This window comes from Pyricularia oryzae, chromosome 2 (assembly GCF_000002495.2).
Source record: "Pyricularia oryzae 70-15 chromosome 2, whole genome shotgun sequence".
In the NCBI taxonomy this organism is placed as follows: Eukaryota; Fungi; Ascomycota; class Sordariomycetes; order Magnaporthales; family Pyriculariaceae; genus Pyricularia; species Pyricularia oryzae.
Genome location: NC_017850.1, coordinates 7,123,303 through 7,137,903, shown reverse-complemented (window position 1 = coordinate 7,137,903; position 14,601 = coordinate 7,123,303). Strand labels below are relative to the sequence as shown.

Below are 14,601 nucleotides of genomic sequence, written 5' to 3'. Positions count from 1 at the left end.
TGCAACACACAGTATCATCCACTTTAGGTGTTTGCGCGTAGTAAAGTTGTCTGCAGGTACCTCCGTATAGGGTAGGTCGATCTTTGGGCATGCCGCATTACTACAGCATGCACAGTGCCTTCCCTTTGCTTGAACTGAAGGGATTACGGATAACGGCCAGCCTAACGATCAAGGGCTCGTAATTAAGTCTTGACTAAACAACTCTGAATAATATATCGCCATTCATCGTCATGAGAATATGGTCGAGTTTGCAAATATACCAATGTCAAAATAAACTGTCATTTCAAAACGCCAATAAATGCCAATGTTGCCAACAGAAAACGGTCTAGTCTACTTGGTCCCTTGCGCGCCGTGAGGTGCATCGACCCTCCTCCTCCTCAGCGCCGTCCCCAGAGCATCCCTGACCATCGGATCCGACCGAATCGTGTTGTTGACGAGCCACTCCTTCATCTTGCTCTGGACGTTAGCCACGGCCTCGGCGTCGCCCTGGAACGGTACCAGCTCCATCTTGAGCAGGTTGTCGGCGTCCCCGCCGACCGCGCCGGCCATCTGCTCAAGGCGCATGAGGGCCTGGTGCAGCTGCTCGTCGGCCTTGGACGCATCGCGCTCCTTGCGGGACACGTTGATGTTGCCGCTCGACGTGTCGGCGCCCAGCAGCGGGCCGATGTGCGAAAACGCCACGTACAGCGTCACGGCCACCTTGCGCGCGAGCTGGATGGCCTGGAAGGGTAGGTATGGCGAGGAGAGCTGCTGCTGACGGTTGACGGCTGCCGTGCCGACGAGGGTGGACAGGCGAGTGAGGACCGGGTTGACGAAGCGGACGAACAGGGCAGGGTGGCGCGGGCGGGTGACGACGTGGACCTCGAACAGGAACATGGCCGAAAAGGTCAGCCAGCGCCATGTGCGTCCCCACTCGAGGTATCCCATCCAGCCCAGAAACCACATCAGGGCGGCGGTTACGCCGTAAAAGGGCACGAGGTTCTGCAGGCCCTGCGAGACATAGTCGCGGATCGTAGTGCAGCGCGTCCATGAGACCACGTCAGGGCCCAGACGGTCGTAGGCGAAGCGGCGGGCCGGGTTGATGAGCGTCTCCTGGGCGGTCTTGAGGCGCATGAAGAAGAGGGCCGCGGTGCCGTCACTGTCGCCTGAGACCTTGTCGGGGTGAAACTGGGCGGCGAGTCGGCGGAAGCGGGACTTGATCTCCTTCTCAGTCGCCGAGGGGAGGAGGCCCAGGTCCGAGTAGAAAGAGCCCTCGCGCCGCAGTTCGTAATCGGCTTCGTAGATGGTGTAGAGGAGGTAGAGAGAAACGACGAGTATGTGAATGCGGCGGCGGTGCTCGGCGTAGCGGACGGTGCCGGGTTGGGGTTTGGGATCGCCGGCGCGGACGGTTATGCCATAGTATATCGTTTGTACCCAGCCGGTCACAAGCTGTATATCATTTTAAAGACGTCAACTGAGTTCTGTGGCTGCCAGATGGTGGTGGGCATGATGCTGGTTGATGTGCAACGGCGAGACTTACCTTGGGTAGAAAAGTCCACCCTATTAGGGATAGGAAGCCCGACATTTTTGATGTTGGTCACTCCTAAATCTTGATGAGCAGTTTTTTGTTAATTTCCATGCCGGGAACTTGTATAAAAGTATAAAAATCGGATTCCTGCAGTGCAAATTGTCGAAACCGGTCGAAGGTGTCTTTGTCTTTGTCGCGATCTGCAATTGCGCGGGAAAGCTGTCCCCTACCTAGTCAGGCTGTGGACTGTGGACACTAGGCTAGTTGATCCCTGCAGGTACCTGGCCTTACGGCAGGGATCCATTATTCAGCGGCATACCCCTAACCCTGCACCTACCTGGGGTTGATTGACCCTCGTGCAACATTGCACATTATTTTGTGGTTCTCGAATCTCACTTTCGATCGTTGTTGTATGTTCATCTCAACGACACACACTCGTTCCGCTAAATTCTGTCCGTGGGAGAAAAGGGACGGGAAAGACACAGAAAAACGTCTTAGAGCGAATGAAAATCTCGAATTTCATCCCCGAATTCGGGATGTTGTTTCGGCAGTCTTCAATTACCGACTTCAACTCCCACACCGTTTCATCCCGAGCCTCGATGCCGATGCACCCCGCTGTCAGGGGAGTCTTGCTTCCGTGTCCCGTTTTTTGAAGTCCCAAGGTCCGTTTCTGGCCTTTGCTCCGCGGCTAGCAAGCTGCTTGTCTTTTCCTGTTTGACTTTAGCCGCTTGTCGATCCCACGTTGGAACGTCACTGGACCTACAAGTCTGCAAAAGATTGCGATTGCTCAAGACGGTTCAAACGGCAGGTACCAAGAAAAACTTTGGTTAGGTCTATATTGTTCGAGTTAATCTAAACAGATTTTTATGCACCAAGTTTCCTACCCATGGAGCCATTCCCCGGATCAAAAGCTGTGTCTCGTCCCCCTGGCGCCAATTGCGGTTGTCACCGGAGAAATACTGTCCGCCTATGTATGATATTTGCGCAGAGGTCTTTTTTTCCCGTCATTCGAGCCGAGATGGCGTTTTTTTGAGGCCCGTGACAGTTTGACGAGAGTCACATATAAGAAAGGGATGGCCGGGCTCAGACGAGAAAGAATTAATACTACAATCTAAGGATTCATCAGTGGTTTAAGCCCTCCACGAGTTCTTCTTGTTTGTTCCCAGCCGCTCTTTACTTTGCCAAGGCCCGTAAATCACTCGTGTCACAACGATCATCTCGCGAAAATGCGTTTCTCCAGCATCTTCACCGTCCTGGCGACAGCAGCCATGGCTTCTGCCGCGCAGTTACAACAGGTCACCAACTGGGGAGACAACCCTACCAACATCCAGATGTTCATCTATGTGCCGGACCGCGTAGCCGCCAATCCAGCCGTTATCGTTGCTGTAGGCAATATTCCCCCTTTCAGGAGAAAAAAAGAACTAAAAACACCAGTCTCAATCTCAACTAACACAACCTCCCACCCACAACAGCTTCACCCCTGCGGAGGCAACGCACGCCAATGGTTCAGCGGCACGCGCCTGCCGTCGTACGCTGACCAGAACGGCTTCATCCTGATCTACGCCGGCACTCCCAACCAGTCCAACTGCTGGGACGTGCAGAACCCAGCCTCGCTCACGCACGGCCAGGGCGGAGACGCCAAGGGCATCGTGGCCATGGTCAACTACACGCTCAACCGGTACAACGGCAACAAGGACAAGGTGTACGTCATGGGCTCGTCCTCGGGCGCCATGATGACCAACGTGATGGCGGGGTCCTACCCGGACGTGTTCGAGGCCGGAGCTGCCTACAGCGGCACGGCGCACGCCTGCTTCGCCGGAGCGGCGGGCGCGACGCCCTTCTCGCCCAACCAGACGTGTGCCCAGGGCCTGACGCACACGCCGCAGCAGTGGGGCGACTTTGTGCGCAACTCGTACCCGGGCTACACGGGCCGGCGGCCGCGCATGCAGATCTGGCACGGCAACGCCGACTTTTTGGTCCGGCCGGCCTGCGCCCATGAGGCGCTCAAGCAGTGGAGCAACGTGCTCGACGTCACCGTCTCCCGCAACGTCACGGGCGTGCCCTCGGCTCAGTACACTCAGGTCATCTACGGGGATGGCAGCAAGCTTCAGGGTTTCTTTGGCAACGGAGTCGGGCACACGGCGCCGGTCAACGAGGACCTGATGCTGAGGTTCTTTGGTCTCATTGCGTAAAAGTTGTGCAAGAGGGTTAGCTGTACATAAGGGGGGGACATGAGGGTGGAAACATGTCTTTGTTTAGTATTTGCAAGAAGGGGAAAATGAAAGGATGCGATTCGCAAGCAAAAGTCTTTTCTTCCTCCTGTAAATAAATGATTTTGTTTATCTTTTTGACTTGATCCGACAGTTTTTTTTTGTGAAAAAAAAATAAGAAGAAAGAAAGAAAGAAAGCTTGAAGTGTCGAGTCGTAAATGGTAGAGAGTCCCAAATTCGGTTGGCTTTGGCGTTTTGTTAGGTACTCATGGTACTTACCCCATGGGGCGGCTTACTCGGCTCCTGTTCGCCAAGCTCGTGCCCAGGGCGCCAACGGCTAAGCAACCTGACACCTTTCACGTCATTCAGCAGCGATTTGCTTAGTTGAGCTCAACCTTAATACACTCACTGCCTTGGGCCTGCATCTTCTTTTTTTTTCGGTTTACTGCATCACCGTTGCTTTTCAAACATGAAAAGCTTCCCTGAGCAGTAATTGTTCTAAATTATATACGGAACCCATTTGGCTCGTCGTATACACTCCAATAATTTCTTTTGTGTTCATCAACTGCAATTGCGTGGTCGGTCGGCCAGTTGATCTGCTGATCTTCCTGTACCTCGGCTTCAGCGGATCGCATCACCAAGGGAAGACAGTCACGGGCCAAGGGATCAAGCCACCATGGGAAACATCACGGCCGCCACACGGCGCATCGCTGGGAGGAGGGCTCACAAATGCACAATACCAACCACTACTAATTATTTACCTTTACCATTATCATCATCATTGCCACCGCCATTTCTACCGTCAACATCATCGCAATCGCAACAACACCGTAATGCCTCCACATCTACATCCACCTCCACCTCCACTTCCCCATCCTCAGCACTGCCCCCCTCATCTATCAAACACACCTCCACCACCACAGGGAAACCTCGCCGCCCAAGAACGGCAATATTCTTCCCCGGCCAGGGCGTCCAGAAAGTAGGCATGCTGACGCCCTGGCTGGAGAACTTCCCCTCCACGGCCCGGCCTATAATCCAGGAGATCGACGACTGTCTGGGTTACAAGCTCTCGGACATCATCCGGGACGGGCCCAACAAGCTCCTGACGGCCACCCCTCACGCCCAGCCTGCCATCATGGCCACGTCCATCCTGATCCTCCGCGTGCTGGAGCGCGACTTTGGCTTCTCCCCGCTCGAGCACAAGGTCAACTTTGTGCTGGGCCACTCCCTGGGCGAGTTCGCCGCCCTGGTCGCGGGGGGTTACCTCACCTTTGCCGACAGCCTGCGGCTCGTCCAGCGGCGGGCTCAGGCCATGGCGGCCGCGACCAGGGCGGCGCGCGAGGGGAGGCCCGACGTCGAGTACGGCATGGTGGCCATTGTCACGGAGCCCGAGTACCTGCCGCGGCTAGTGCAGGCGATCCGCGAATTCCTGGGACACTCGAGCGAGGGCGCCAAGGCCGAGTCGTCGGCCTCGGCCGCACCCATCGAGCATGTCTCCATCGCAAATGTCAATAGCAAGAACCAGATCGTGCTGTCGGGCGAGCTGGGCCGCATAAAGACCCTCGTGGCCCACGTGAGGCAGTTTCTGGGTCACGACCCCCGCGCCGTCCGCCTAAACAGCGACAGCCCCTTCCACTCGCCCATCATGAGGCCAGCCGTCGCAGTGGTGCGAGACATGCTGGCTGCCGGCGGTGAGGGCGGCGGCATGGTTACCTTTCCCGCCAAGATTCCCTGCGTTAGTAACATCAGCGCCCGGCCGTTCGAGAGCGAGGCCCAGCTCAAGGACCTGCTAGCCCGTCAGTGCCTGGAGACCGTCAGGTGGTGGGACAGCATACGGTACCTCGACCAGCGGGAAAAGGTGAGACGCTGGATCGGCATTGGGCCCGGTAAGGTAGGGAGGAACCTGGTTGGCAAGGAGGTCGGAATGCGTGGTAAGGGCATCGTCAAGGGCGCGGGGGTGTGGGGCATCACGGAGCCTAGTGAGGTCGAGGAGGTGTTGAGGGGCCTGGAGGAGACGGAGTTTGTTGTCGATGAGCTGGACTGATTTACGGCTCTCTGACTTGCTTTTTTTTTGGGCAGTCCAGTTTTGGCTAGTCGACATACACCAATCACTACATGTCACAACCAACAGCGGTGATCATTTCTACATGAAGCTCTTGTGGCAGCTTTGACAAAACTAAAACTGACTGAAGGATCCAGTAACCTTGGACAACCTCAGCAGCTTGAACATTAGTGACATGTCTGTGTGGCCTAGCCTCCTGTCATAGCTCCCTCCTCTTCGCGCTAGGGTGTACGGTACGCCATCAGGGGCACGCCACGTTAGTGGACGGATATTTCCAGGTCCCAGCTACCACCAGGCTGGCCTCGTCTTATTATTGCTACTTCGCGATCCTCGTTTCATTTCATTGGCCACCTAGATACCGATTTTTAACAGCATTTCTTTTCTTCCAAGAGTAAACAAACAAACGTTGAAACTTTGAACTCTATACGAGAAAACTCTTTTCTTTGCTTTTTTATCTTTTAGCAACAGACAGGACAAGGTACTCCGTATAACGACGAGGCCATGTATGTAACTACTGGTACGGAAAATACGGATCTTTTTGGGCATGCACCCTAAAGGAACCAACCCAATCGGGTCAATAATTGCACAGATACGCCACAGCGGTTTCTTCCGGTTGTTTTCATTTGGGTTTGTGTTTTTTTTAATATCCATCCATCCATCCATCCGCATACAAAGTAGTACACGGACTTGGAAGCTCACCCACATGGTTCCCGCTCGCTCCCCTTTCTGTACATCAAATCCCACCGCACCAGTCACCGCACCAAGGCAAAACACGAAGCTTGCTGGTGTAGCGTGCATACAATTTGGGCTCGGCGGTTTGTCGGCGAGGAATCTCTCTGGGGGGTGGTGAGCAGTTTTTTTGTAATGATAATATTTTATGATAATACTGGGAGACACACTCACCGTCGTCCTCCCCCTCCTCCTCTCCGGACGTTTACTTGCATTCACCGAGCATGACTGCAGATCTCATGATATCAACATTGCTTGACTTGCAAGCTTCAGCATTATAATACAAAATATCACTCAGGTAGTATTAAACCCACCAGCATAATAATCCCTCTAATAACTCCTTTAACCCACGAAAAAAAAAGAAACAAAAAACAAATATGCCTCCCCACTCCACAGCGCAGCTCCTCCTTCTGCTGCTGGCCACAACAATACAGCCAGCAGCAGCCATCCCAGCAACGCCAACAGCAAAGACGACAGTCACCACAACTTGCACAACCTCATCAACCACCCACAACAGCCTGCTCAACCTCGGGTACCCAGGCTACGATACCCTGACCCGCATCGCAACCACAACCACCACCATCATCGAGCCGCCGCTGCCACCGCAAACAACAACGGGAAGCGGCCCGATAGCCACCGTGCTCGAGACACACCTAGTCGCGGGGACCGACACCACCTACCTCGTCCGCAGCACGACTAGCACATCAACCCGCTCGTCGGCCTGGAGCTACACCACCATCCGGACCTGGATCGTGCATCCCTTCACCGCGCAGCCGGGATCCGTCGCCGGCCCACCCCCGCCGCCACCACCACCACAGCAGCCACAGCCACAGGCCGTCGCGGCCCCAACCCCCGTCTGCCCCGAGACGTCGTGCTCAAACCCGTCCGAGGAGGCCGACAAGGTCCGCTCGCAGCGGGAGGCGGCCGACTCGCGGTGCGCCACGCGCAACATGGAGACAGGGTGTCAGGCGCAGCAGTGCCAGGCGCGCCAGGCGGGAGAAGTGGAAGGAGGACGCGACTACAACTGGTGGTGCCTGCGCATCAGCCAGAACGACTTCATATTCCCAGAGCTGCGCATGGGTAGGTCGTGCTGGTCCGCGGCCGACAACTCCTTCATGCAGCTCAACACGCCCTGTCTCGCCGCCGACTACCAGGCCGGTTGTCGACCGTGCCGGGGGAGGGATCTTGGGTGGAACGGCGCCAACTGGATCGATGCGCCGTTGTGAGCTTTTTGATTTGACTTTGGGATGAAACCGCGAGAGCTGGCTCTTGGTTGGACTAGTTTCGGGAGGACAAGCAATCTTATTCGAAAGTTCCACATGATTTGGTCACATGACAATATTGTCTTTTATGTTTAAACTAAAAATACAGAGGATTTTGAGATGTCACTCGTGATCCTCACCGTATAGGACGTGTCATAGATGTGAATCCCATCGCAAACGCCCTGTCGCATGGCCAGGCAAGTTATGTAGCAAGAATACTATCCTCACACATGTAGGGTAGCTGAAGCAGCATTGCCCTAATCATTAGAAACAACTCCCAATCCCCCGCTCGCTACTATAATCCCCGGTAACTGCGCCGTGTCTTATGCATGTTCCAAAAAAACAACACCATCGCTGACACCTACCCCAGGTGAACTCTCCTCGTTCGTCAAGTTCCACCATGAGGCCCCCATTTCGTCAACTAGACGCGGGCCAGCCTCTACCCTGCATCGCTGGCTTTCTCCTGCGCCGGCGGCCTACCGTCCACATTCTGCCTCTTGGCATCCGGCTGGCTCTGCTCCGACGCCACGGCGGTCTGGTCGTGAGACCTCTTCTTCTCAGACCCGCCGGCTCCGGCCGCTTCCTTCTCCTTTTCGGCACGAGCAGCCCGCCGAGCCTCCTTCTCCTTGGCTTCGTTCTTGCGCCGTAACTGTTTAGATTCAAACTCGTGCCAGTCGCCTTCGATAGTTGCCAGCCTGCAATGAGTTGTAAACATGGTCAGTGGAAGCCACCTAGAATATCTCAATCACGAACTTGATCAAAAACACCAGAAAAAGACTTACTCAACAGCCTGCCTTGGAGCCGGCTCCTCCTCTGTGAAATAAGGATGTTCCAAGATTTCGGCAGCAGAAGGCCTCTTGGCCGGATCGAAGCGAAACATAGCTTCGAGCAGGTCAAATGCAGCGGGTGTCACGCGGTGCTGGTACAGTTTGGCAAAGTTATTGGGCCTCTTGAAGGCCGGCCGCAATAGCTCAAACCAGGGCATCTCGAGCAGCCCCGGCCACTCGGATCGGCTTGGCGTCCCCAGCACCGCCCATATCTTATCCAGCTGGCTGATCTCGCCCCCTTCGCCAGGGAAGATGGCATACTGGGTCAAAATCTCCACCATGACGCAGGCAGCTGACCAAATGTCAACCGCAGGGCCGTATCGCGTTTCCCCGAGAAGGAGCTCTGGTGATCGATACCATATCGTGATGACGCGATTGGTGTAGTCGAGTTGGTGATGCTTTGCGTAGAATCGTGCGAGACCGAAATCAGCCAGCTTCAAAATGCCATCGTTGCTCACTAGGATGTTGGCAGCTTTAATGTCGCGATGTAGGACTCCTCGCCGGTGTAGGTAATCCAGCGAGTCAAACAATTGCCGTGCCAAGTCCTTCTTTTGAGGGGCTTCCAGCTTGAAGCTTGGGTGGTTGAGCAGCCCCGTCAGATCATGAGACATGTACTCAAAGACCATGAAACAGTCGTTCTTCTCCACCATTACCTCTTGCAGCTTAACGATATTGATATGCCTCAGGGATTGCAGAAGCTTTACCTCGCGGACAGCTGTCACTGGGAACCCATCCCGCTCTCCCTCCATTCGTATCCTCTTTAGGGCCACTAAGTTGTTGGTGTATACGTTGATGGCCTTGAAGACTTTGCCGTATGTTCCGGCACCAACAACTGATTCATTGCCGGGCTTTCGGTAATACACCGAGTCCGAGTTCGCCATTTCTGTCGGGAGGCCTTCCTTTCTTATCGGTCGTCGCATTGTCTTCTTCACCATTCTGAACCGGGGCTGGGGCAGGGGCTGTTGGCCTGATGGCTGCCTAGGCGCATCATGCGGTGGCCGAGGACCCCTGTCATGACGTGATCTTGTAGACGCCGGTCCTGTTGGCACGTCCTGGGGAAGGTTTCTTTCCTTGTTGATAGCTTCTTGGCGCTGTTGCTGCTGTTGAGCTTTCGGCTGTGTCGGCGGTAATGCGTTGAACTTGGAAGAGATCTCTGGCTTCGGTATTGTCGCAGGCACCTTGGAAGAGGACTTGAACTGAAACTTGATCTTTGGGTTCGACGGCCCACTTGGGGGTTGTCTTTCTGTTTGAGGCACTGTTATTTGTGGCTGGTCTTGTTGCGGTTGTGAATTGTCTTCACCATGTCCCGATTGGGTGTTATCCTCGACCTGAAGATCCTTAGACGGTCTAAAAGGATTTTCATCATCCTTTGCTTGCTCGTTAGGATGTCCATGGGCTTGTTGTATTCCTGAGTCCCCATTGTTTGAGGTTGCAGCAGGACTAGCATGGCCGCTCCCTCCATGAACACTGCCTCCGTGAACACTTCCTCCGTGTACACTACCACCATGTACACTCCCATTGTGGCTTGTGCTCTTAAAGCTATTACCATGGTACCCAGCTCGCCCGACTTGGTTGAAGGCGTTTCCTCCCCTAAAGCCGCCTCGATGACCACCGCGAGCGGGGCCTTGCGGATATGAATATTGTGAATTGGGGCCTGACGGCGGAGCATATGATGGAGATTGGTGGTATTGGCCGTGTGGCCCCGTTGGAGTGAAGTTTCCTGGGTTATGAGGTCCATTGGGTGTATAACCTCCGTTAGGAGGGTATTGATGCGCATAACTAGTCACATGACATCAGCATCGCCGTTTCCACAACACTCAATAATACGGGTATTTTACACTGATATAATAAATGAATCAGAGGGCTTACCTGGGAGATTGATATTGTTGTTGTCCACCCCAGCCCTGGCTTCCACCATACGGGGATTGAGGTGGCGGTGTCCCATGAAAGCTGCTGGGTGTTGCATGCCCGGATGAGTGCGAGAATCGCCTAGGTCCTGTGGGAGGCCCTTGAGAATAGGGAGCCTGCATCTGATAGCCACCACCTGGGCCGTAGCCGCCGCGATAGCCGCTCCCCCTGGCCGACATGTTCACTTCAACGCTGTTGGCACCAGACACTCGAGGAGCTTGCGACTTGCGGGAGTGCCGTTCTTCACGGCCTCTGCCCTTTTTACGTGATCGCGAGGCCTCTGGTGGTGGGGGCGTTGCTCGCCCGTCGTAATGCCTCCGCTCCGGTGGTATGTCAAAGTCACGACTGGGGTTGTGCCCTCGGCCCCTGGGTGGTACTTGTTGAGACGGCGAAAACGGTGGATGTTCTGCGCCGTGAGGTTGAGAATGCGGTGATCCGCCACGAGAGAAAGATCGCGGGCGATCGGGTGCTAGAGGCGAACGAGACCGGCGTCTTCCTCCAGATTCTCTCCCAGGCTGGGGCAGAGGTTTGCGGCCACTGGGAGCCGGACCTCCAAACTCGTCCCTGTCTCGATTCGGAGACCTTGAGCGGTCGCGACGGTTCTTATTCTTCTTTTTCTTCTTTTTGCGCTTCTCACGTCGGTCAAAATCGCGACCGTAGCCGGGAGATCGCGACCGCGGTCGGCCCGGAGAAAACGGCCGCTGTGGACGCTCTTCCCTTCCCGGTCCTGTCTTGTCTGGTGCTGCACGACTGTCAAAGTGATAGGGTTCGTCGGCCTGAGGACTGGGACCGCGACGCGGCCTTTTGGCCGAATGATCTTGATCTGCGACTGGCGGCCCAGGACTTCTTTGACGCTTCGAGGTTGAAGCAGGGGATGAGGCAAGACGCGACGGTTCGCGAGCGGCAGTGTTGCGGTGGGGCAGATCTCTTTCTTTTTCCTTCGCAGTGTCAGGCTGATCTAGATGCCCCGAACGGGCAGGACGATCGAATATTGAATCTGGCGCAAAGCCCCGCCGAGGCTCCTGCGGCGGTCGCGGTGGTGATCGGTGTCTCGACGGACGCCGTGGTCGGTCTCGACTTCGATGCCTCGATCGACGGTTTTGACGCGGTCCCTGACGCGGTCCCTCTGCCGAGCCCTGTGCCGTTGAATTATTTGATGGCTCGGGACGCTGACTTCTAGATTCGAAGGGCTCTAGGGGTCGTTCAATCGATCGGCCCCTGCCGAGATTATCCCGCGGGAGTGGTGGGTGAGGTTGCTGCTGCTCGCGAGGTGGTCGTGGTCGTGAATCGGGGCGTCGGGGAGGAGCAAAAGACGACAACGGGGACGGAGATCTGCGCGACGAGCTCATAGCTTTGCTTGTATCGGTGCTGAAAGCTCTTTGTTCATCCTTGCTGCGCGCGTCACCTTGTTGGTTGGTGCGGCCTTCGTTTGGCATTGCAGCATTTTGAGGGCGTCGATATGTTACGTTTTGGTCCATGCTCCACGGGGGCCCGATTTTGACTTTTAGTGTTGGTCAAGGCTTTCTCTCCCTTCTGGGCGTGGCTGACTTAAGCCGCAAGACAAGGGTGTCTACCTCGAGTCCAGTCCCGCTGAACGAACGGCACCTGTCGCCTCGCTTGCCTGCCTGCCTACCACTTCACGCTGGCTGGTCGCTGCGTATCGGTAACATTGATTGTTTCGCGCAAATACCTTACTTATGGATGGATAATAGATGGAAATGACGAGACCGGCATCAGATTGCTCCAAAATTTGTGGATCAACCAACCATCAACAATCTTGAATGTCGTCCGGAAAATGATCCGGTCCCTGTGCACACGATTCCCAGTCCTTTGTTGAGGTTGTGCCAGCTTTTATGGATCGAATGGGCTGTCTGTCGAGCCGCTGAACTGATTCCGAATCAGCAGATGAGCGTGAATGAAGACGCCTCAATGCGTCTGGAGCTTCTGCGGGGCCTGCTGTGGTTGCTGTTACAGCTGATGGATTTGCTGTTTGTGAAATGGACCAACCAATATGCGCTGGGAAGAGAGTCGTCGCTTTACGCCAGAAGGGATTGATCGCGAAAACAATCCAACTTCCGAGCATAGGTAAGAATGGGCTAGAGCAGTCCCGTGATCAAAGACAACACGAATTTGAGACTGGCTTGTTGGTGAAATACGAAAAGAAGAGATGGACGGGAAGGGGGACCCTCGGGCCGTGTTCCTCGTCAAGCTTCTAATCACGGGCCAGCTGCTCTGGGTTGTCGATAACTTTGCTAATGCCAAGGGCCATTAACCTAGCAGCACCATCCCCCTAGCTCCGAATTCGAATATCTGACCTGTCAATTCGGTTTTACCTGCTTGGCACTTGCAACAAAGCAAGTCTGATCGAGACTGCTCGATTGACCACATTCCGCAATAGCAATCTGGTGCTTGGTCGATGTAGCCGTCTGCTTCTTTGTGTTGTAGTCAATCCAGTGAATGGCCCAAAGCCAATTGAGACTGGATTCAGTTGCTCAGACTTTCGAGCTCAAGACTTTCCCCCTGGCGAGTAATAAAATGAAATTCAGAACGTAAACCCAACGTCTGCAGTAACTTGGAAGTTTCCTTATTGTATGGCACGTTTAGTCCAACCCAACTGCCACAAGGACTCAGCTGTGAATGTGACAGCCTGGCCGCACTGCTCCCTAGCAATCCAAGCAAGCTAAGCTGTCTAGCAGGTCCAAGAATTTTAATCGCATACCGTGACTCTGCACAAGGCCCTTGGGAATCAGCCAGCCAGCCGAGTTAATATGATCATCAAGTCCATCGGCAACGGCAGGAACTCCGTTCTTCGTGCAAACCCGCACTTGCATGGGTTCTTCCGGTCGCTGCATATTTCCCTCTTGGGATCTCCATGCCCGCATATTCTGCGCCTTGCCCTCAACGCCGCGGCCAGGGTGCGAGGCGAAATCATGAAATCACTCTATATAAAAAATCGCATGTACCAGACATTTACAGGTCATGCTCAATCTGAACCCGCGGCCTTCGCAAACATTAAGTTGCTTGCCTTGCTGGGGACTCCTCGGGGTACAATATCGTATTGACCCTTCCCGCCTATCCATTCATTCACTTACGCTTCAGTTGTGAGGCTTCTGGGCTTTTGAGTACGTGGCCTTTTGGACTGTAAAAATAACACCGAAAACCTTGTTCGGGATATCCACAGTACTGGGGCATCGTGGGATATGGGAGGTTAGGTACTACCAGGGCCGCATCTGGCTTGACGATGTCAGCGTAGCTGGTTGAGAAGCGACCGCTACCTTTGCAGGCCACCATAGACATAGACAGGAGATACTCCTGCCTTGACAGAAGTATCTGATGCCATCAATCCACATCGACGTGCCGCCATATTATGTCCCTGTTTCGCGTCGAAGTACGGTGTTCCTTTCCCCATGCCTCGCGGGCGTCGTCGATCGCAGAGCTTTCTTCATTACGGTCGAGTCATACAGCGAGTGGTCTTTTTGGGAGCCAACTGTAAGTCTGGCTGGGACCGATGGCTGGTTTAAGAGGGCCATGGTTGCCTCGTTTGCACAGGCGCCTCGTCATATCACCGACGTGCCGAAAGTTTATGTTGAAGATCCTGATAGCCAAAGGCATAGGTGATAAAATCGTCACATCGGCTATGGTTTGACGTAGAGACTTCTGGGCGAAATCTCAGCCAGCGTTGTAGAGAAACAAGACCAGCCGGCGAATCATCAGACACTACTGGGTGTCAAATATACATACCACCTTCAAAGACTTCTTTGTGCGAGAACGTAAAGTGTCGGAACTCTGGGTTAGTGCTTCGATTTCCCCGCTGGGACCACTCTCCCCCGTACCCACCAACCGCTTTCCAGCCTCAGGCCTGTGAGACATCACGTGGTATAAGTTTGCTCTATTTCCGCTGGAGATTTGTAATACGTCCATTCTTCAACATGGTCCTGAAAGCATGGGATCAAACGGGACATAAACGAGCGAATAATTTTTTATTTTTTTTCGTCAATAATCAAAACACTATGTCCACAATGGATGGTACGCCATTACTTGATGTGCGACGAGCGAAAAATATGAATGGCGGTCGCGGGTTGTCCACCATGTTCCC

At 54.5% G+C, this 14,601-nt stretch overlaps 5 protein-coding genes across 5 annotated transcripts; 3 read left to right on the top strand and 2 right to left on the bottom strand.

Moving 5' to 3' along the window:
- Positions 1–126: 126 nt before the first annotated feature.
- MGG_07295 (uncharacterized protein) lies at positions 127–1,704 on the bottom strand. The gene is made up of 2 exons (XM_003715475.1): positions 1,520–1,704; positions 127–1,428 (listed from the first exon to the last, which is right to left on the bottom strand). The coding sequence occupies exons 1-2, from the start codon at positions 1,562–1,564 to the stop codon at positions 331–333; spliced, it is 1,143 nt and encodes a 380-aa protein (XP_003715523.1). The 5' UTR covers positions 1,565–1,704; the 3' UTR covers positions 127–330.
- A 199-nt stretch (positions 1,705–1,903) lies between these two features.
- Positions 1,904–3,821, top strand: MGG_07294 (feruloyl esterase B). Its single transcript, XM_003715474.1, has 3 exons — positions 1,904–2,169; positions 2,384–2,892; positions 2,980–3,821. Exons 2-3 carry the CDS (start codon positions 2,734–2,736, stop codon positions 3,697–3,699), a joined length of 879 nt encoding a protein of 292 aa, XP_003715522.1. The 5' UTR covers positions 1,904–2,169; positions 2,384–2,733; the 3' UTR covers positions 3,700–3,821.
- Positions 3,822–4,100: 279 nt separating this feature from the next.
- On the top strand, positions 4,101–6,407 carry MGG_07293 (malonyl CoA-acyl carrier protein transacylase). The gene has a single exon (XM_003715473.1). The coding sequence runs from the start codon at positions 4,394–4,396 to the stop codon at positions 5,759–5,761; it is 1,368 nt and encodes a 455-aa protein (XP_003715521.1). The 5' UTR covers positions 4,101–4,393; the 3' UTR covers positions 5,762–6,407.
- A 350-nt stretch (positions 6,408–6,757) lies between these two features.
- Positions 6,758–7,890, top strand: MGG_07292 (uncharacterized protein). Its single transcript, XM_003715472.1, has one exon. It carries the CDS (start codon positions 6,886–6,888, stop codon positions 7,732–7,734), a length of 849 nt encoding a protein of 282 aa, XP_003715520.1. The 5' UTR covers positions 6,758–6,885; the 3' UTR covers positions 7,735–7,890.
- MGG_07291 (CMGC/CDK/CRK7 protein kinase) lies at positions 7,779–14,302 on the bottom strand. Its single transcript, XM_003715471.1, has 3 exons — positions 10,467–14,302; positions 8,553–10,376; positions 7,779–8,465 (listed from the first exon to the last, which is right to left on the bottom strand). The coding sequence occupies exons 1-3, from the start codon at positions 11,981–11,983 to the stop codon at positions 8,210–8,212; spliced, it is 3,597 nt and encodes a 1,198-aa protein (XP_003715519.1). The 5' UTR covers positions 11,984–14,302; the 3' UTR covers positions 7,779–8,209.
- Positions 14,303–14,601: the final 299 nt, after the last annotated feature.

Excerpts from the sequence above, each read along its gene's own strand:
- MGG_07294 (XM_003715474.1), top strand. The coding sequence starts at position 2,734 with ATGCGTTTCTCCAGCATCTTCACCGTCCTGGCGACAGCAGCCATGGCT. Across the intron at positions 2,893-2,979 it reads ATCCAGCCGTTATCGTTGCT|CTTCACCCCTGCGGAGGCAA; the intron begins GTAGGCAATATT and ends CACCCACAACAG.
- MGG_07291 (XM_003715471.1), bottom strand. The coding sequence starts at position 11,983 with ATGGACCAAAACGTAACATATCGACGCCCTCAAAATGCTGCAATGCCA. Across the intron at positions 10,377-10,466 it reads CAACAATATCAATCTCCCAG|TTATGCGCATCAATACCCTC; the intron begins GTAAGCCCTCTG and ends TCATGTGACTAG. Across the intron at positions 8,466-8,552 it reads GCTCCAAGGCAGGCTGTTGA|GCTGGCAACTATCGAAGGCG; the intron begins GTAAGTCTTTTT and ends AACTCATTGCAG.
- MGG_07295 (XM_003715475.1), bottom strand. The coding sequence starts at position 1,564 with ATGTCGGGCTTCCTATCCCTAATAGGGTGGACTTTTCTACCCAAG. Across the intron at positions 1,429-1,519 it reads GGTGGACTTTTCTACCCAAG|CTTGTGACCGGCTGGGTACA; the intron begins GTAAGTCTCGCC and ends AATGATATACAG.
- MGG_07292 (XM_003715472.1), top strand. The coding sequence starts at position 6,886 with ATGCCTCCCCACTCCACAGCGCAGCTCCTCCTTCTGCTGCTGGCCACA.
- MGG_07293 (XM_003715473.1), top strand. The coding sequence starts at position 4,394 with ATGGGAAACATCACGGCCGCCACACGGCGCATCGCTGGGAGGAGGGCT.